The 21266-nt window shown below is 39.2% G+C and overlaps 1 protein-coding gene across 2 annotated transcripts in view; it reads left to right on the top strand.

The window, feature by feature from the left end:
- The window catches only part of RPAP2 (RNA polymerase II associated protein 2), an 82034-nt gene extending 61997 nt beyond the window's left edge, over positions 1 to 20037 (top strand). The window contains exons 12-13 of one of the 2 annotated variants that reach the window (XM_080800539.1): positions 16675 to 16826; positions 19596 to 20037. In XM_080800539.1, coding sequence (XP_080656665.1) covers positions 16675 to 16816 — 142 coding nt within the window. In that variant the 3' untranslated portion in view covers positions 16817 to 16826; positions 19596 to 20037. The remainder of the gene's footprint in view (positions 1 to 16674; positions 16827 to 19595) is intronic. The other variant, XM_080800540.1, reaches the window with a different exon arrangement.
- The last annotated feature ends 1229 nt before the right edge of the window (positions 20038 to 21266 follow it).

Below are 21266 nucleotides of genomic sequence, written 5' to 3'. Positions count from 1 at the left end.
TTGTTATTGCTGTTTGTGTTGTTCCACTGTCCATTTTAAATGAGGAGTTTGAGAGTTGGCTTTCTGTCATTTTAGTACAGCCAGAAAAGGTATACTCTTGCCTTAAAGGATGAGACATGTTAAAATATACACAAGGCTTAATACTGAAAATTCCAGTGGAGCAAAAGTACTTGGGAAACTACTACAAACTGCTTTGTGAACACCTGCAGTTACTGGAAATGAAATCATATTATAGTAACTGAATTGGCCTGTACTATTTCAGAGTTCCATTTATTTACAGATTTTTCTTTCCATTGAGTTTTTCAGCCCCCACGTTATGATATTGTTTGTCATATGGAGGCCAACCAGCTACAATGCAAAAATGTTTCCTAAGAATAAAGCAGTTACCAGGTTATAACTAGTATTCTTACAGTTTCATTGCAGAGAAAAATGTTCATCTGAAAACTGAGATATACACACCTTTCACATGTTCCTAGTTCCCAAAACTATAAAATTAAATGCAACTAATTCTCTGCAACTAAGGTTATACATTAAGATACATGGTTATGCAGTTGACCCTTGAATATCATGGGGGCTGGTACTCTGACCTCCCCCCTACAATAAAAAATCCACATGTAACTTTTGACTCCCCCTAAACTTTACTAATAGTCTGCTGTTGACTGGAAGCCTCACCAATAACATAAACAGATGATTAAACACATCATTTGTATGTTATATGTATATACTGTATATATACTATATTATTAGAATAAAGTAAGTTATCAAGAAAATCATTTGGAAGGAAAATATAGTACTGTACTATATATTTAAAAAAAAAAGTAGACCCATGTAGTTTAAACCCATGTTGTTCAGGGGTCAACTGTACATTAAAAGTAGAAGTAAAGGAATGTGTGGGTGGCTCAGTTGGTTAAGTGTCTGCCTTCGGCTTGGGTCATGATCCCAGGGTCCTGGGATCAAGTCCTATGTCAGTCTCCTTATTCAGCAGGGAACCTGCTTCTTCCTCTGCCTGCTGCTCCCCTTGCTTGTGCTCTCTCACACTTGCTCTTTCTGACAAATAAATTTTTTAAATCTTTAAAAATAAGTAAATGAAAGGAATTAAGATTCGTATTCTTTCCCCAAGGGGGGAACATGCACATTTGGAAAAAAGAAAAAGTTCTTATATAATTGAAAGGAATATATAAACTCTTATATCTGAGATTTAAGATGAGGAAGTAGAGTCAGCAAATGTAGATTTCTCTGTTGAGAAACTTAATCATAAGAGTAGGAAAGAAACTGAACAGTTTGTTTTGAAAAGACACTTAAGCATGTTAAAAGGGTCTGGAGAAGGAGCCAGTAAAGAAAAATAATCTGAAATTGAGAATGAGATGGAGGGGTAGATATATACCATGGAACAGGGTCCCAGGGGAGGCACAACGAAATGGGACCATGGTCACTGTCGGATGGAATAGCTTGAACAGGAGAGAACTACATCATCTGAGACAGAAAGAAAATAACTGAAGAATAATGTGGCTATAGATAAGTTTGTAAGTAGAAGGGAGAGGTTTTTGTTTTTGTTTTTGTTTTTTAATTTTATTTTTTTAAAGGGTTTTATTTATTTGACAGAGTGAAAGAGCACAAGCAGGGGGAGCGGTAGAGGGAGAGGGAGAAGCAGGCTCCCTGCCAGGGAGCCCAACGTGGGGCTAGATCACAGGACTCCAAGATCATGACCTGAGCCAAAGGTAGACGCTTAACCTTCTGAGCCACCCAGGCACCCCAAAGGGAGAGATTTTTAAATCATGCCTGACAACTTCAGTTTTCATGAAGTAGGATATGAGTTGTATTCTAAGAGTAAAGAGATGGTGGTTGGGTAGAGAGTGAAAATACTGATAACAGAGTAGTCATTAAAAGGATCTGGAAAAGGCTTTATTCCAGGGCCAGAGAATATTGACAAGTGACCCTGGGTGCCCCAGAAGAGGCCAAAAATCATGGATTTGTAATGGTAGTGATCTCCCCTCCACCCAGGGCTCTTCAGCCATACTGCTATATCCGTGTGAAGAAAGCAGGTTGTAACATTGATCTCAGCTTGAAGTTGTCATGAATAAGAAAGACAAGGAAGCAAGAGATCCAGAGGAGAGCTGGTGAGAGATTAGTTCAAGAAATCAGCACAAATATAATTGGTAAAGGATCATGGAGTTATCTTAGGAAGGAAATTAGTCATCCCAATCAAACATATCTTGTGTCTCTCTTCCCAAAGTTGTACCTTCAGCTCTGACATTTCTCTTAGGTTGCAGACAAAACTTTATTTTTTGTTGGACATCTCCATTTGGGTATTCCTCAAGCAATTCAAAGTCTCATATCTGAGGTTGAGTTCATCTTTGAAAAGTCCTCTGTTTCTTTTGGTGACATCTCCCTCTTCCTAATTACCCAGAGTTTAAAGCCGACTTGTTCTTAGTGCTTCTCTTGTCTTTATCCACCCTATCAAGTCAGTGCTGAGTCGTGCCTTTGTAACTTCTCTTACCCAGTGGTCTGTCTCCTTTCCCAGTGCTGCTAACTTACATTAGGCTTTCATTACTTGCCCAGACTGCTGCAATCAGAGCCTTCCCAAACAGTTCTCCTTGCCAGGTGTCTTTTCCTTCAACTAGTCCATCCCTCCTCCAGCTTCAACAATAATCTCCCTAAAGCTTAATCCTGATTAGGCCAGAAACCTAGTAACGTCCCACTTCCTACTATGTAATGTTGCTTGAAATGGAAGGCTCTCTTAAAGTGGTCCCAACCTGCATCTCCAACTTGGTCTCTTGTTTTCTTACATTGTGTCCACTGTTTACCCCTACAGACATCCTTGTTAGCACTCTGAACTGTGTTTATAATGCCAGTTGCAGGGCACCTTGGTGGCTCAGTTGGTTAAACAACTGCCTTTGGCTCCGGTCATGATCCTGGAGTCCCAGGACAGAGTCCCAGGACCAAGTCCCGCGTCAGGCTCCCTGCTCAGCAGGGAGTCTGCTTCTCCCCCTGACCCTCCCCCCTCTTATCCTTTCTCTTGTTCTCTCTCAAATAAATAAATAACATCTTTTTTTTTTTTTTTTAATTTTTTATTTTAATAAACATATAATGTATTTTTATCCCCAGGGGTACAGGTCTGTGAATCATCTGGTTTACACATTTCACAGCACTCATCATAGCCCATACCCTCCCCAATGTCCATTTCCCCACCCCCCTCTCCCGTCCCCCTTCCCCCCCGCAACCCTCAGTCTGTTTCTTGAGATTGAGTCTTTTATGGTTTGTCTCCCTCCCAATCCCATCTTTTCATTTTTTCTTTTCCTACCTCCCCCCAAACCCCCCCACCTTGCATCTCCCCTTCCTCATATCAAAGAGATCATATGATAGTTATATTTCTCCGATTGACTTATTTCGCTAAGCATGATACCCTCTAGTTCCATCCACGTCGTCGCAAATGGCAAGATTTCATGTCTTTTGATGGCTGCATAGTATTCCATTGTGTATATATACCACATCTTCTTTATCCATTCATCTGTTGATGGACATCTAGGCGCTTTCCACAGTTTGGCTATTGTGGACATTGCTGCTATAAACATTCGGGTGCACGTGCCCCTTCGGAGCACCACGTTTGTATCTTTAGGATATATACCCAGTAGTGCAATTGCTGGGTCGTAGGGTAGCTCTATTTTCAGTTTTTTGAGGAACCTCCACACTGTTTTCCAGAGTGGTTGCACCAGCTTGCATTCCCACCAACAGTGTAGGAGGGTTCCCCTCTCAATAAATAACATCTTTAAAAAAATAAAATTCCAATTGCCTTTTCATATCTGTCTGTCCTAGCCTTGAAGGCCCAGTTCAAGTGTCACTGCCTCCTTAGAAGCATTCCTTAACCTCTCAGGTAGAAATAATTACTTCCTTGAATAAACTCCTATAGATGAGACTATTCTTTGAGACTCTGCTACCTTCAGCTTTCTTACTTAGCTGTTTATGCAAAGATTTCATTTCCTTTGCTATTTGGTTTCTTTGAACTGTGTAGGTAACAGGTATAACACATAATCAGAAATACTCAAATTTATTCTGTTGAGAAATTTACAGTACAACACTCATTGTACATTGGAATCCCATAGGAAGTTTTTTAAAAATATCCATTCCTGATTCAGAGATTTTAATTCATTGGTCTGGTGGACATATGTAGTCTTTAAGTTCTACAAGTGATTGTAATTTGTACAGACAGAATTGAGAACCACTATCCTTAATTCCAGGGCAATTACTAGTGTACCAGAGCCATGCTAAATCAGTTGACTTAGCTATGTCTGCTAGGATTTGCTTGCTTTAAGGCAGTTCTTAGCTTTCTTCTAAAGTCTTCATTGGTTAATGGTGTTGGAAGGTGCTTTTTGGCTGTCATAGAGAAAAGATTAATTAAAAACAACAGACTTGTCAGTTTACATTAGCACATTTTATTTTGCAGTCATAGATTTCAGAAATTATTTGAAGAACATATACAAGTGGGCCTTTGAAATCATAACGTATACTCAGTTCTTAAAATGAATCAGACATGTGAACCTGTGTGGTATAAGTGGTTAGAAGTGTGGACTAGTGGGAGTACTTCTGGGTTTTTTGCTCATCTCTTACTGACTGCGTGACCTTAAGAAAGTCACATCAGTCACAAAGCCAAACCTTGGAGTTCACACTTACTGCAACTTCACAGAAAGGTTAAAGACCAACAAATTAGTCTCATAAAGGAAAAAAAAAAATCTTTTGACAAACTTGGAAATCACTGAAGCTTCATATGTTTGACTCAGTGGTTGAGATCCTGCCACAAAGGGAACAACTGGGAAAACAACTGGCATTTCTTCAAGGGAATTGAATTCATTTACTCCAATTTAGAAAGCCACCCACCACCCCTATTAAAGTATCTGAATTCCTTGTCAGTTGTAAAACCGTGTTTACCCTCTACATAAAAACAACATCAACAGCAGCTTACGAAAGTGCCACGAGGTAGTTACCTGTGCACATGAGCCAGTCCATGTTGATAGGTGGAAAAGAAAAGCTCTTCCTCAGGGTGGCTTTTTTGGTTCTTTCCCTGTGCTCAGGTGTATTTTGTTACTTCAGGGAGGAAGCCAGGGGCCGCAGATTACACAAATGTTTTTAGAGAATCACTGACAGAGTTGAATATTCTTCTTCATTCTCCCCAGTAAGAAACAGGCAAGGTGGAAAAAGAGTTATGTTGAAGATGAAATCCTCATTACTTATATGCTAAGGAGCCCTGAAGTAGACAGATAAAATTCCTTTTCAAAATTTATACTAGAATTTTTTTTTAAATCAAAGATATACATTTTGAAAAATGTCTTGGGTTTGTGTGAGCCCTCAAGTTTCTGAAAATAGATGACATTTTGACCCATTGTGTTACATACTGGTCTCTTTTGTTTCAGTTTTGAGTGTGTGTATGTACAGACAGAGGTATTCTGATTGAATCCTTTATCATTTAGCATTTGTTCTTGTAGAGAAGAAGGAAAAATCCCAACTCATTTTTAGAAGATAAAATATTGAAGTAACAATTGTTACTGCAGGAAGGAAGGAGTATTGAGACTTCATTGGTAAGCAAGATGCCTTTGTGATAAAACTGTCCATTTTTAGCACTGTTCTTAGCCACTGTGACCCTGTATGAATCCCTTACCCTATCCAAAGCCCCAGATACGTCAGCTATCAGAAGGAAACTTGGTGGATAGATTGAGACTAAATCCCACTTAAGAAAATTAAGTGGTGGAATAGCCTTATAAAAGAAGACTATGCAGGTAAACCTCAGCTTTTAGAGTCTGCACTTAGCCAGGCCATTATTAAGAAAGATATCTCATCTGTCCTAGAAGACTTTTTTTGTTTGTTTTTTCGAAGCCCCCCGTGTCAGGTATTGCAGTATCTGTTCTGTTTTAACTGCTAAAGTGACAAGCCTAGTGCTGGTGCATGCCGCTTACCTTCTCCTTCCCAGCACTAGCTTCTGAAGGATGAGTGAGTGTTTAAGAATTTCTTTAAAGCCCAGCATTATCTTTTAGCAGCCTCTGCATGTTCATCACCTTTATGCACGGTAATCAGCAGAACAGGTTTCCCTACTGCAACAGAACTCTGTGTGAACCCAGTAATTTCTCAAATCTGATAGGTACAGAAAAGTGTGTGGCTTTTCACTTCCTGTCCCTTCCTCTAACCCCCAACCAAAGAGAAGCATGCTTTCTGGTGACATTTATTCACATAGATGTTCTCACAGCTCTTTCTTCTCTTAAGGCTGTGTTGACTTTGAGAGTATCGGTCAGTGTCATTTTACAACAGCCTACCATTTTTTATTCTGTGAGTTTGGAAATCAACAATAAAGACTCAGGAAACTCTAAGAGTTGTTGCTTTTCTTCTAGTTTTGAGGGTAAAGGTGGAGAATATCTATGCTATATCATTTCAGGCAAGTGCCTACGTGATCTTCACACATATCACCCAGATTATTCAGGAAAGGGTAATCTGGACTGGACTGTGATTTCTGGTGTTCCAGAAGCCACAGTATGTATTCTCCGGGGGAATGAGTACAATGAGCAAAGCAGTAGGGACCACAATAGGGAAGGCCATATAAAAATCCGGCTTCATGACTGACTGTGATCGCACTGCAGGACGTGTAGTCCGCTTGCTTGCTACACCACGGCTCTAACTCTTTCTATAGCTTTCACAGTTGATGGGGTACAAACCGCACACACACTTACAGGTGACTTCGCAGACATAAGTGTTTGTACAGCTCTGAAACCTTGGATATAATATGGGGTTTTTTAACTGCCACTTTTTAATTAGAAGTCTCTCCTTGTTTCAGCTGTCAGACTGTGAAAGTCCTCTCACTACTGTGCATAATTCCTGTTAACCAGATGTTTGATAGCTCAGTCATAACAAATGGAAGGTACTTGTCCTAACCTGACTGGCATTCTCTCCTTCTGAGGTGAAGCATGTGTGGAGCAGTCTGCTAAATAATAGTCTTATCAGTAAGATGCAGTTTGACACTTGGCTTTTTGCTTTTGTTGTCATATCATTTACCATATGGTAAAGAACCACTTATATAAGGCTGCCTGTCTTTTCAGAGTAGAGATTTGACTCGGCGGAATTTTAATGAGAAGTTTCCTTTCTTATGTGTGATTTATACGTTGCAAGGTATTAGGTCATTTTTTTCTAATTATAATCTCCAGCATACAGGTTGTGGGAAGCCATATTCGTAGTGTCACCTCTAGAGGTTTTTATTCTTACTTAAAAGCACTTGGAAGAAATAATTGAAACATAAAAGTCTTTTGTTTTTACTCATGGCCAATCACATTTTCTGTTAATTATTTTAAAGGTATTTCCTACATAAAACACATAAATACCAACTGGAGTGTATTACTGTTTATTCAAGTAGAAGTAGTTTTCGGAGCTTTATTTTTTGTTTATTGTGGCTTTCTTTAGTATTCAGTATTACAAGTTTCAGGACTAAAATAGAGGCTTGAGTCCCTTTCAATATGTAATAGAATGGGAGTTCCTTAATGAAAAAGTTAAAGTGCACAGATAAGGAGTTAAGAAGAAAGGAAGAGTCTGGGGAGTCAGTTAAACAAAAAAAGGGGGGAGGAGGGTGTTTGATAAGATCCTGAGAATAGTACATCAGAGATAACACAGACATGAAAGATTTTATTTTGTGGTATCTTTCTGTGAGGTGGGAAGTATGTTATTGTTTTGAAGTAATTAATTAGGACAATATGTATATTCGGAGGCAGCACATTTTAGGAAAAGGAGAACCTAGAAGGGGGTTTAGGAAAGAATACCAATCTGAATAAGGAGCAGTCAGATGGCGTTTATGAGGAAAGATTAAAGGACTTGAAATTAACTGAGAACTATATTCAAGAATATGAAGGAAAAATTTTAAAAGCCTGCCCCACAAAAAGTTCCATGACAGAGAAAATAAAACTCTGAAAGAGACATTTAGTTTATATAGGAGGAACAATGGCTAGAATTTCAAGTTTGTTATCCATTGCAACATGCTGTACACAGAAGTGTAGAATCCCCCCTCCTTCAAGATCATTGAGGTAGTTATTTGCAATCCTGTGTAAAGGGACCAAATCACTACACTAAGAAAGGATCGAGTCTGTTTTCTTAGATCATATAAATCTTTTCTTTGTATTTATATTTTTGTTGAAGTTTAGTTGACATACAATGTTAAGTTAGTTTCAATTGTACAACATAGTGATTCAGCAGCTCTATATGTTACGCTATTCTCACCACAGTTGTAGCTCCCATCTGTTACCACACTATGCCTATTACAATACCATGAACTATATTCCCTGTGTTGTACCTTTTATCCCTGTGACTGACCTATTGTATCCCACTTCCCCTCACCCCTCCCCTCTGGCAACCATCAGTTTGTTCTCTGTATTTATGGCTCTGTTTCTGTTTTTTTGAGTCTTTGGGTTTTTTTTTTTTAAAGATTTATTTATTTATTTATTTGATGCAGAGAGGGCAAGCAAGCACAAAAAGGGGGAGTGGCAGCCAAAGGGACAGGGAGAAGCAGGCTCCCCACAGAGCAGGGAGCCAGATGCAGGGCTCCATCCCAGGACCCTGGGATCATGACCTAAGTCGAAGGCAGATGCTTAACCAGCTGAGCCACCCAGGCACCCCTGTTTTGTGTTTTTGATTCCCAAATATAAGTGAAATCACATGGTACTTGTTTTTCTCTTTTTCTTCTTAGCTTAATGTCTTCTAGATCCATCGATGTCGTTGCAAATGTCAAGCTCTCATTTTTTTTATGGCCGAGGAATAATCCATGGTGCGTGTGTGTATGTAAATACATACCCAACTTTATTATCTGTCAGTGAACCCTTGGGTTGCTTCCCTATCTTACCTTAGCTATTGTAAATAATGGTGCGGTAAACATACAGGTACATGTCTCTTTTTGAAGTAGTATTTTTGTTTTCTTTGGGTAAATACCCAGTAGTGGAATTACTGGATTATGTGGTATTTCTATTTTTTGTTTTTTAAGAACCTCCATACTGTTTTCCCCAGTGGCTGTAACCAGTTTACATTCCACCAAACAGTTCATGAGGGTTCCTTTTTCTCCACATCCTCACCAGTGCTTGTTATTTTTTGTCTTTTTGATTCTAGCTAATCTGACAGGTGTAAGGTAGTATCTTTTTATAGTTTAGAGTCGTATTTCCTCGATGATTAGTGATGTTGAGCATCTTTTCATCTGCCTGTTGGCCATCTGTAGTTCTTCATAAGGATTTGTCTTTAGGTCCTCTGCCCATTTGTAAATCAGATTGTCTGTTTTGTTTTTGGTGTTGAGTTGCGTAAGTTCTTCATATGTTTTAAATATTAACCCTTTATCAGATATATCCTTTGCAAATATCTTCTCCCATTCAGTAGATTGCCTTTTAGATTTTTGCATCCATGTTCATCAGACATACTGGCCTGTACATTTCTTTTTATTTAGTGTCTTTGTCTAGTTTTGGTATTAGGGTAATGCTGGCTTCATAGAATGAATTTGGAAGTTTTCTTTCTTCCTGTTTTTTGGAATCATTTGAAATGAGTACTTATTAACTCTTATTTAAATGTTTGTAGAATTCACCTATAAAGCTACCTAGTCCTGGACTTTTGTTACTGGTAGATTTCTGATTACTCCATTTAGTTTTGTTACTAGTAATTAATGTGTTCACATTTCGAATTTCTTCCTGATTCACTTTTTTGGAAGGTTGTATATTTCTAGAAAATTATCCATTTCTTCGAGGTTGTCTCATTTATTGGCATATAATTTTTCATACTAGCTTCTTAAAATCCTTTGTATTTCCATGTTGTCCATTTTTCTCATTCATTCCTGATTTTACTTATTTGAGTCTTTTTTTTTTCTTTTGATGACTCTGGCTAGAGGATTATCAATTTTATTTATTTCTTCAAAGATGCATGTCTTAGTTTCCATTGATTATTTTTTCCTTTTTTTTTTTAAAAGTCTCAATTTCATTTAATCCTGCTCTGGTCTTTATTTATTGTCTCCTTCCTTCTACTAATTTTGGGCTTCGTTTAGTTTTCTTTTCCTAATTCTTTTAGGGCTAAGGTTTGATTGTTTGAGATTTTTCTTGTGTCTTGATAGGCCTGTATCACTGTAAACTTCCCTCTTAGAACTGCTTTTGTTGCATTCCAAAGACTTTGGACCATTGTGTTTTCATTTCCATTCATCTCCCTGTATTTTTAAATTTCCTCTTTGATTTCTTGGTTGACCTGTTTGTTGTTTAGTAGCCTGTTGTTTATCCTCCCTATGTTTGTGGTCTTTCCAGACTTTTTTTTCTGATATTTGAGTCCTGGTTTCATAGGATTGGTTGGAAAAGATGCTTGATATAACTGAAATCTTTAATTAAACTTATTGAGATTCACTTTATGGCTTAATGTGTGATCTGTTCTGGAGAGTGTTCTGTGTGCACTTGGAAAGAATGTGTATTCTGCTGCTTTGGAATGAAATATTCTAGGTATATCTCTCAAGTCCATCTGGTCTAATGTATCATTCCAAGCCACTGTTTCCTTATTGATTTTCTGTCTGGATGATCTATCCATTGATGTAAGTGTGATGTTAAAGTCCTCTGCTGTTATTGTATTACTGTCATTTTCTCCCTTTATGTCTGTTAATATTTGCTTTATTTAGGTGTTCCTCTGTTGGGTGCATAGACATCTACAATTGTTATATCCTTTTGTTGGATTGATCCCTTTATCACTATGTAATCCTTTGTCTCTTACTAGTAACAGTCTTTGTCTTAAAGTCTCTTTTGTATAGGTGTTGCTCTCTTGGCTTTTTTTTTTTTCCACTTTCATTTGCATGGTTATATGTTTTTCCATCCCTTTCAGTCTGTTTGTGTCTTTTGATCAGAGAGAGGTGAGTCTCCTGTAGGCAGCATAATAGATGGGGTTTTTTAATACAATCAGTCACCCTATGTCTTTTGATTGGAGCATTAGAACATATATATTTAAAGTAAGATAGGTATGGACTTACTGCCATTTTGTTAATTGTTTTCTGGTGGTTTTTTTTTCTCTGTCCATTCCTTTTGCTCTCTTCCCTTGTGGTTGATGGCTTTCTTTAGTTTCAGGCTTGGATTCCTTTAATTTTTTGTGTATCTGTTAAAGGATTTTGGTTTGTGGTTACCTTGAGGTTCATATATAACATCCTAATTATATAGTGGTCTGTATTAACTCGATGGTTGCTTAAGTTCAAACTCACTCTGAAAGCACTGCATTTTTCCTATTCATGTTTTATGTATATGACATATTTTACATCTTTTTTTAGTCTCTTAATTTAAATATAATTGATTTTACTTTTTTTTAAAAATTATAATTCCAGTATAGTTAATATACATTGTTATATCAGTTTCAGGTATATAATAATAGCAATTCAGCAATTCCATACATTACTCAATGCTCATCACAGTAAGTGTACTCTTAATCCCCCTCATCTATTTTACCCACGTCCCCTCTGGTAACCCTCTCTTTCTTAATAGTTAAGATTCTATTTTTTGGGCTCGTCTCTTTTTTCTCCCCTTTGTTCATTTGTTTTCTTTATTAAATACTATGTATCAGTGAAATCATATGGTAGTTGTCTTTCTCTGACTGGCTTATTTTGCTAGGCACTAAACTCTAGATCCATCCATGTTGATGTAAATGGCAAGATTCCATTCTTATGGGTGAATAATATTCTACTGTGTGTGTGTGTACCACATTTTCTTTATCCATTCATTTATAGATGGACACTTGGGATGCTTCCATATCTTGGCTATTGTAAATAATGCTGCAGTAAACATAAGGGTGTATGTATCCCTTCAAATTAGTGTTTTCGTATTCTTTAGGTAAATACCAGTAGTGCAATTACTGGATCATAGGGTAGTTCTATTTTTAAGTCTTTGAGGAACCTCCATACTGTTTTCCACAGTGGCTACACTAGTTTGCATTCCCACTAAGAGCACACAAGGGATCCTTTTTCTTCACATCTTCATCAGAACTTGTTTTTTGAGTTTTTATTTTAACCATCTGCGAAGTGTGAGATGATATCTCATTGTGGTTATTTGCATTTCCCTGATGAGTGATGTTGAGCATCTTTTCATAGGTCTGTTGGCCATCTAAATGTCCTTTTTTAGAGAAATGTCTACTGATTTTATTACTTTTGTCTTCTAATATTCATACTAGCTTCTTTAGTGATTGACCTATTAACTTTATGTTTACTTATGAGGTTTTTTCTTTTCATAATTTCCTAATTATGACAGCTTTTTTTGCTTAGAGAAGTCTTTTTAACATTTCTTTAAGGCTGGTTTAGTGGTGGTAGACTCCTTAACTTTTGCCTGGGAGACTGTAATTCTGAATACCCTTGCTAGTTGGAATATTATTGGTTATAGGTTTTTCCTTCCAGCCCTTTGACTATATCCTACCACTTCCTTCTGGCTTGCAAAAATTCTACTGAAAAATCAGCTCATAGCTTCATGGGGTTTTCCTTACACGTAACTAGATGCTTTTCTGTTGCTACTTTTAAGATACTTTATCTTTGACATTTTAATTATCAAGTGGCTTGGTGTAGATATCCTTGGGTTCATCTTGTTGGGGCCTCTCTGTGCCTCCTGTACCTAGATGTCTGTCTCCTTCCCCACACTAGGGAAGTTTTTAGCTATTATTTCTTCAAATTTTCTGCCCCCTTCCTTTTTCTGGGACCTCTATCAAGTGAATGTTAGTACACTTGATGTTGTCCTAAGGATCTCTTAACCTATCCTCATTTTTTAAAATCCTTTTAGGATTTTGCTGTTCAGCTTGGATCCTTTTCATTACCCTGTTTTCTACATTGCTGATCCTTTCTTCTGTATCTTCTCATCTACTGTTGATTCCCTTTAATACGTATATTTTTCATTTCAGTTACTTTATTCTTCAACTGGTTGGTTCTTTATACCTTTTGTTGAAGTTCTGAGTTTATCCACTCAAGTTCAGTGAGCATCTTTATGACTATTACTTTGAGTTATCATGTAGATTGCTAGGCTCTCTTTATTTTTCTGAAATTTTGCTTTCTTCTTTTGAAGACTATTCCTCTGTCTCATTTTGTTTAATTTTCTGTGTTTATGTAAATTACACAGAACAGCTATTTCTCTTAGACTTGAGATAATGACCTTGTGTAGGAATATGTACAGTATAGACTGTGCCTGTGACTTTTGCTGGCTGGTTGAACCCATAACAGGTATAGGCTGGGAGTCCTGGTGTGTCCTAGCCATGAAGCATCCTGGTGGGATGGCTGGAACCAAAGTGGGCAGCAGAGGGTGGAAGTGGGGCATCCTGGCAAGGTGGCATATGGGGCATCCTGGCAAGGTGGCAGGAGCTGAAGCATAACCAGGTGGTCGTTGGGTACTGCATGCAGGGGGCACCATGCCAGAACAGCTGGAACCAAAGTGGCTTTGGGCTAGGAGTCACAGGGTGCTCCATGTAGAGTGCACCTTGATGGGACAGCAGGAGCTGAAGCAGGTGTGGGCCCAGGGATCCCAAGGCACTCCATGCAGAGAGTACCCTGACAGGATGGCTGGAGCTAAGACAGATGCCATCCAGGAGGGCTCAGGGCTCTCTGCACTTGGGGCACCCTGGTAGGACAGCTGCTGCTGAAGCAGGTTTGGGCTGGGAGGTCCTGGGCCACTCGGTACAGTTGGTGCCCTGGTGAGTCATCTAGAGCTGAAGTGAAGCAGGTACGGGTCTAGGATGCCGCATGATGATTAGGCCTGTGTTACTTGGCAAGACAGGTGGAGCTATAGTGGGTGCTGTCTAGGGGTGGTTCATTGTGCACTGCACTGGGGCTACCTTAGGGAGACTGCTAGAGCTCTAGCAGGTGTGGGTTGGAGGGCCACCTGTAGGGGCAGCTTGTTTTGGTGGCAGAGGGGGCTTGGCTTACCAGGGAGGTGGCTAGGGTACCCAGACCCTGCTTTTATCTGCTATGAAGGGGAGGAGGGGAATATAAACCATGGCCCTCACCAGCATCTTAGATACTAGTGTGTGCCAGCAGCTCCCTGGCCTTTTGGAAGATGCCCTAGGGCTCCTTCCATCATCTTCCAGTTGTTCTTTTAATCTACAGCCTTTTTTCCTGTGCAGCAGGGCAGCTGGGGCTAGTGTGGTCTAAGGCACTGAGGCTCACTGAAGCAGCAGGCCAGCTTGGGTACCTGTACCCTGCTCCTGTCTGCTGTCAGGGTGGACAGGAAATAGAAACAGTGATGCTGGCCAGTACCTGGGACCCAGGGAGAGTGTTTGAGCAGCTCCCTGCCATTTTTCAGATGCTCTGTAGCTGGTTCCTTTATATTTTAGGTGCCCTTTTAAAGTGCATCTTTTTGTTCTGTGCCACAAGGGCTGAGCTGTACTTCTGGTCCCTTGGTACTTACTATTTTCCCCACTGCACTTGGCAAGATTGCGGGGGGGGGCGGGGGTGGGGGGAGTGGATTCCTGTTACTATGTCTCCATCTCTTCAGCCTTTCTCTGCATGGTCCCTCGATCCCTGTTCAGTCAGCCCTCAGTTCTGCAAGGGGAATTGCTCAACATGTAGGTGTAGCTTCACTGTGTTGTGGAGGAGGTGAGCTGAGGGTCTTTCCATGTCAACGTGTTCCCTCCTTCTTTATAAACGAAACTTTTAGGTGTCTATGAATACATAATGAAGTTATGTTAGAATAATTTTAGCCTTATAAGTTTGCTAGAGAAGTGTCACTGGTCCTAAAATACTTTAGAACCCTGGCACTTGATAGAATGATTCTTAAAAGCTGCTTCTTAATCCTCTCATTTTCTGTTCTCATATGGGCACATAGGTTGAGAAATCTAGTTCTAGTTATCACTATTTACTTCTAATTTGAGGGTTAAATTTTAAAACATACTAATGGCACTTTGAGAGGTAATTGAGACTTTGTTTTCATAAAAGAACCAAATACTAGTCTCTTTGAAAGTCAGGGGGCGCCTGGGTGGCTCAGTGGGTTAAAGCCTCTGCCTTCAGCTCGGGTCATGGTCCCAAGGTCCTGGGATCGAGCCCCATGTCGGGCTCTCTGCTCGGCGGGGAGCCTGCTTCCCTCTCTCTCTGCTTGCCCTCTGCCTACTTGTGATCTCTGTCAAGTAAATAAAATCTAAAAAAAAAAAAAAAAGTCAGAAATTGTTTTGGATGTGCCACTGACTTCTTGGTTTTATTTTAGCTTTAGTTATCCAGTCCCCAGTAACTTTGGTCTTATTGCAGGGAAAGAGCGACTATATTTGTGTGAGAAATGCCAGAGTTGAGTTCTGGGTTCCACCTTCACTGTAGGAAGATGCCTCAGGAAAAGCTGGCTACGAATGCCTAAGTTAGCCCAAGTGCCCAGATTGGGCTTGGCATTGGAAAGCTGGTGTTATCCTGTTGCCTAATGACCTTTGGAGAATACCTGCAGATAAAGCCCATTAAAATGTCAAAACCTGGTGGTATTACATTCTCCAGCTGTAAAAAAGTACAGGAGAGGCAGGGAAGCAATACACTACAATGGATTTCCCATGTAGAACTCTGGATTTCACTGGGCTGTTGGAGTCACCTAGTCTCCAGTTCTTGCTAAGATACCTTGAGGGATATAGAGAACTTAACCACCTCCTCCAAGTCCCAGCTATCTTTAGACAATGTGACAAATACTTCCTTTTACTTCTGCTTTCTATATAAGATGGCTCAGCAAGAAAGCAATTTCTGAAAAAGTAACATCTCTTCTTCCACACTTATTACTGTGGAGTTGCTCTACTCTGATTCCTTGAGATTTACTGATTGAAATCAGAGGGTTATTTTATTGATATTTGATGTGCCTGGTGGCAGTGACCAGTGTTAAAAAAGTGCCTGGAGGACCTTTGTGGTAAGTATATTTGAGGACAAAAGAATTTTCTCCCCAAAAGCTTTCCAGAAATATAACCTGCAAAAGGCTCTGTGAAGCATGCTCTCTGGAGATTATATATAAACTATACTACTTATTATATATAGTTATATATACAGTCTACGGAAAGTAATGGTCTTAATCTTTGATTAGTAAGCGTGACTTTTAAAAAGTGAATAATGACATTTCATTGAAAATTACTTTTTGAAAATATTATATGCAATCAATTGTGAGGGGTATTTGCTGGAAGTGACTTGGGAAAGAAGCTGAGTGTTCTTTAGAAGATTGTATTAAGTGCCTTATAAGATGTAATTCATCTATTTAGTGTTTTAGAAATAAAAATGTTACTATTTAGTGTTTTAGAAATAAAAATGTTAAACAGGATTACCTTTTGGATGAAACCTTATCATTTATTTTTCTTTATTCAGGTGATAAAAACATTCTCTCTGGTTTTAAAGTAGTTCTCACCTCTAAGCTTCTTTCCACAGCTTCTTTTTCCTAAGTGGAAAGACTTCATTTTCATTTCTGAGAACTTGGTAGCTTTTCCCGACATAATGAAGAACAGGTTATAAATTCAGGCTTTTAGGTTTCTTTCCAACTTAAGAATATGTTTGATCTTTCATTCTTTTCCTGAGATTTCTTCTCTGCCTTTATTAGTAAACCCTTCTGTCTCTGGGAATTTTGTTAATTCAGAAAGACTTCATCTCTCTGCTGTGACAAAAATCCCCTCTGCTGTGTAGAACACAGGAGCCCCTTAGTCCTCCTTATTTCATGGATATGCATTTAATATTTTTGGTCTTTTCAGACTGACCCCAATTCTTGGCATTCAGAAGCATTCTCAGGAAAATGTGGTGTTTACACAGTTTATAGAGACTTTGCTTGAAGAATTACATTTAAAGAATGAAGACCTTGAAAACTTAACCATCATATTTAAAACCAGCTGTTAACCACGGAGTGGTGAGTTGGATTGTGTTTTTTTTCATTTGTTGCCTGTTCGGAATCTTTTTTCGTATTCAAAATTTAAAAAACCAAGTATAGATCTCAAGATGTCCTCAGTCTGCTAAAGAAGAACATACTATCCTTTAGTCCTCAGTTGTCCTATCACTGTGTGTCCGCTCTTGTTACTCTCTGCCCCATCCTTGTTGTTACCACTCCTTATAGGTTACTGCACTTAGTTCTGTTTCTGGTGCTCCAGAAAACTCTCTCCTGCCAGCTTCACACTTGAACCTAGACCATGCTTCACGTGCCATCTTACTGGTTGAAGTAAATTGCTCTTTCCTGGGAAGAAACCTCACTACTGCAGCCATCCACTGAGAACATCCTCACCCAGTTCCCTCTTTGGGGAAACCATCCCCAACCCAGTCACTACTTCGGTCATCTCCTGAGCAGATAACTAGGTGAATGTCTAAGTCCCACTGTTGAATCCTAACGCTGTTCCCCAGCACACAGCCCTCCCCTCATCTCCCAGCTTCTTGCCTCTTCGACAACTACCAGAGTGTCCCCTTCCTCAGCCTGCCTTCGACATACCTCTCTCCTTTCCTCCACTTACTTCTCACTTTGTGCTCTCAGGTGCTCAGATAGTTACTGATTTAATGTAATGATTGAAGAAATTCAGCTGAAACTACAAGTGAAACCCTCCCAGGGACATTTTCCTTTTTTAAACTTTCAATTTCTTAAGTTATACAAACTTGTTATAAAAATTGAACAATACAGAAGTGCATATGTAATTTAGAAAAGGAAAATGCACCTCTTATTCTGCCTCCAATCCTGTCTACTTTACAGAAACACATTTGATATATATCATTTTATTTTTTGTAAAAACAGAACCAAAAAACTCCTCAAGCACATTTTTAAATATATGAGAAGGATTTTTCAGGGAAGAATTTTGGCAGGGAAAAAAGAACAGCATCCCTTTATTGAACATGCTCAAAAATTGAATGTTAGGAGTCAGCACTGTCCTTGCCTCCCTATTTATACTCACTGACTTTTTCATGTGACCCTGTTCCCCCAAGGACCTTGTAAAACAAAAGCTTTTACTTAGGGAGTGGGCTTAGACTGGCCTGTGTAGCCATCAAATTAGAGGCCCTTCTAAGAATATAGTGAAGTTGGAGTTTGTTTTATTGAGCTTCAGATACAGAAAATTGATCTTAAAAAAAAAAAAAAATGCCTTAACCAGAGGTCCTTCCAGATCTGCTTTAATAGTACCAACTAAGAATCATTTTAATTAACATATTTAAAAACTTGTATGTAAACCGATGTTCAAAGTCCTCAAAAGTACTTTCACACCAGTAGATGTTTTAAGTGGACTTAACATTTCCTCTATGATCACTTTTTACTTACGCAAATAAACAACGTAAATCATCAAAGGTAAACCTTTGCCAAACCTTCTTCAATATTATAAGAGATTCTTAATGAATTTTGAGCCCTTGTACATAATTTTCCCTATGAGAAAAAGAGATAGCTGAGAGTAGGTAGATCAGTTTTTTTCTCTTTACATGATTTTTGTAAATCATAAGTTCACTTGTATATAAAGACTAATGTCTAATATACTAGCTACTAGTAATTTAATACTGAAAAGTTTGTTAATGTTTTCAGTTGCAAATTTTAAAAATCCAGCTTTTCTTATGATTGAATGATAGTCATCTTTTACTGCTTAACAATTTACTCCAAAGACTTTTTTTTAAGTCTCACATTTTCTATGAGTCAAGAATCTGGACGCAGTTTAGCTCTGGGCTTCGGGCTCATAGTCTCATGAGTATGCAGTGAAGCTATCTGATAGGGCTACAATGTCATCTGAAGGTCCAACTAGAGGAAGATCCCCTTCTAAGGTCACTCTTGTCATTGTTGGCAGGACTTACCTGCTCACAGGCTGGTGCCCTCAGGGCCTCAGTGTCTCACTGGCTGTCATCCAGGGACCTCTACATAGTGTACCCCATACTTGTCATGTGCCTTACCCTCATAGTGAGCAAGATGGAAGCCACAGCTTTTTTGTAACCAATCTCAGAAGTGACATCCCATCACTTTTTTTCATGACAAGTTAAAAATTAATCACTAGGTCCATCCCACATTCAGGGTGAAAGGACTGCATAATGGCATGAACACTAGAGATGAGGATCATTGGTGGCCGTCTTCGAAGCTGAGTGGCAAAATTGTTCAGGAGTTCCCAGCTTCGTATGTAGTATGTTCCAATGTCTTGGTAAGAGTCTTGAACTTGACATTAATTGAGGGCACCCCTGAACCAGTGCATATGCCCATGGGATTGCTATAAACTAACCCAATCATCCTGACTAGGGATGGGGGGAGAGAGAAGAGGATTTTCTTTTTTTTTTTTTTTTTTTTAAGATTTTATTTATTTATTTGACAGAGAGAGATCACAAGTAGGTAGAGAGGGAGGCAGAGAGAGAGGAAGGGAAGCAGACTCCCCGCCGAGCACAGAGCCCGATGTGGACCTCGATCCCAGGACCCTGGGATCATGACCTGAGCCGAAGGCAGAAGCTTTAACCCTCTGAGCCACTCAGGTGCCCTGAAAAGAGGATTTTCTTACTGACCTAGACCCATCATAGCCTTCCCTCAAGCTGAATGTGAGTTGGGTCTATTCCACATAAACCACTATTGCTACATAGTGAGGAAAAAATGCAGTGTGTACTGGGAAGACAACAACAGTGTTCCCAAAAGCTAGTAAAATATTTTAGATGTTTTATTCAAACTGTCTTTTTCACTTCACAGGTATAATCCATGAAGAACAAATAGAAGATGAACTTCTATTCATCATTTCTGGAATTCTAGCCACAGTAATGTTCTGGTGGTAATGGATAACTAGCTTTGTTCCAAGAAAGACCTTTACCTCCTTAGATTTCAGCCCCCTGGTTCCCAGTCCCTAACTGTACAGTGGCTTCCCCTAGATAGAGGAGAACCACTTTTCCAACAAGGATAACCAGGTCCTTGCATCCCTAGCTGTAAGACATAGTATTTTTATTTAATTGAAAAATGAAAATTGAAGTCAAGTTGAAACTTCAATAAATATTGGCCTTATTTTTTTCCTGGATGATTCCAGCCATCATATTGGTTGACAAAACGATTGAGAACATTCCGATTTTGACATCACAATTTAAACTGTAGATTCTAAACAGTAAAAGGTTCAATAAATACAATCTAAGATGAAGCCCTTTGGAAGTCTAATCATTATTCTTTTAAAGAATTGCTATAAAATAGTCTTGAACAATGTGGTTAATCTTACAAGTCTAAAACAGGAATATTCCACAATTTTCTGGACTCAAAAAAAAAAAAAAAAAAAGAAAGAAAAGAAACTGTAGTTTGTTTTCATAGTTTACACAGCTATTTCAAAATGTCTGTCAAGCATGCAAGCTACAAGGCCTCCAGAACAGTTAAGGTCAGGGGGAGGGGGACTCAGACAATTTGGGAAGCTTTACTGGAGGGCCAAGAAACAAAGTAAGAATCAGATCTACACTCTTGGACGCTTGGAGGAAATGATAGCTGCTAGAAGTCTAACCATGGAAAGGGTCCAGAAAGCAGCCTGGTGGAATGAGGAGCTTAATAGATGAGAATCTACAAGTTCAGTAAGTCACAGACTACAATAGACAGAAATCAGTTGTTTTTGTATATTAGCAATGAAAAATCCAAAAAGCAAGAAAATTCCATTCATAATAGCACCAGAAAGGATTCAGTACTTAGTAAATTTAACAAAAGAAGTATAAGATTTGTGGGGCTCCTGGGTGGCATAGTCAGTTAAGCATCTAACTCTTGATTTCAGCTCACGTCCTGATCTCAGTGTCTTGAGATATGAGCCGTGGGTCAGCTCACTTGGAGTACGGAGTCTGCTTGAGATTTGCTGTCCCTCTCCATCTGTCCCTCTGGCTCCTGCTCTCTCAAATATTTTAAGGAGGGGGCGGGCAGGCACCTGGGTAGCTTAGTCCAGGTAAGTGTCCGACTTGGTTTCTGCTCAGGTCATGGTCTCAGGGTTGAGAGATCAAGCCCCATGTTGGACTCAGCACTCAGCGTGCAGTCTGTTTGAAGATCTCTTTCCCTCTCCTTCTGCTTTCCTGCTTGTGTGCTCACTCTAAAATAAAAAAAAAATCCTTAAAAATAAATAAAAGCGTAAAACTTACACAGTGAGAGGCGCCTGGGTGGCTCAGTTGGTTAAGCATCTGCCTTCAGCTTGGATCCTGATCCCAGGGTCCTGGGATCAAGCCCCACATCAGGCTCCCTGCTCAGCAGAAAGTCTGTTTCTCCCTCTCTCTTTCTGCCTCTCCTCTGCTCATACTCTCTCTCAAATAAATAAAAATAAACATCTTTTTAAAAGTTGTATAATGAGGGGCGCCTGGGTGGCTCAGTGGGTTAAGGCTTCTGCCTTCGGCTCGGGTCAGGGTCTCAGGGTCC

Source organism: Martes martes (genome assembly GCF_963455335.1).
Source record: "Martes martes genome assembly, chromosome: 4".
NCBI classification, from domain to species: domain Eukaryota; kingdom Metazoa; phylum Chordata; class Mammalia; order Carnivora; family Mustelidae; genus Martes; species Martes martes.
The sequence above is the reverse complement of the archived record's forward strand: the minus strand, read 5'-3'. Positions and strand labels throughout refer to the sequence as shown.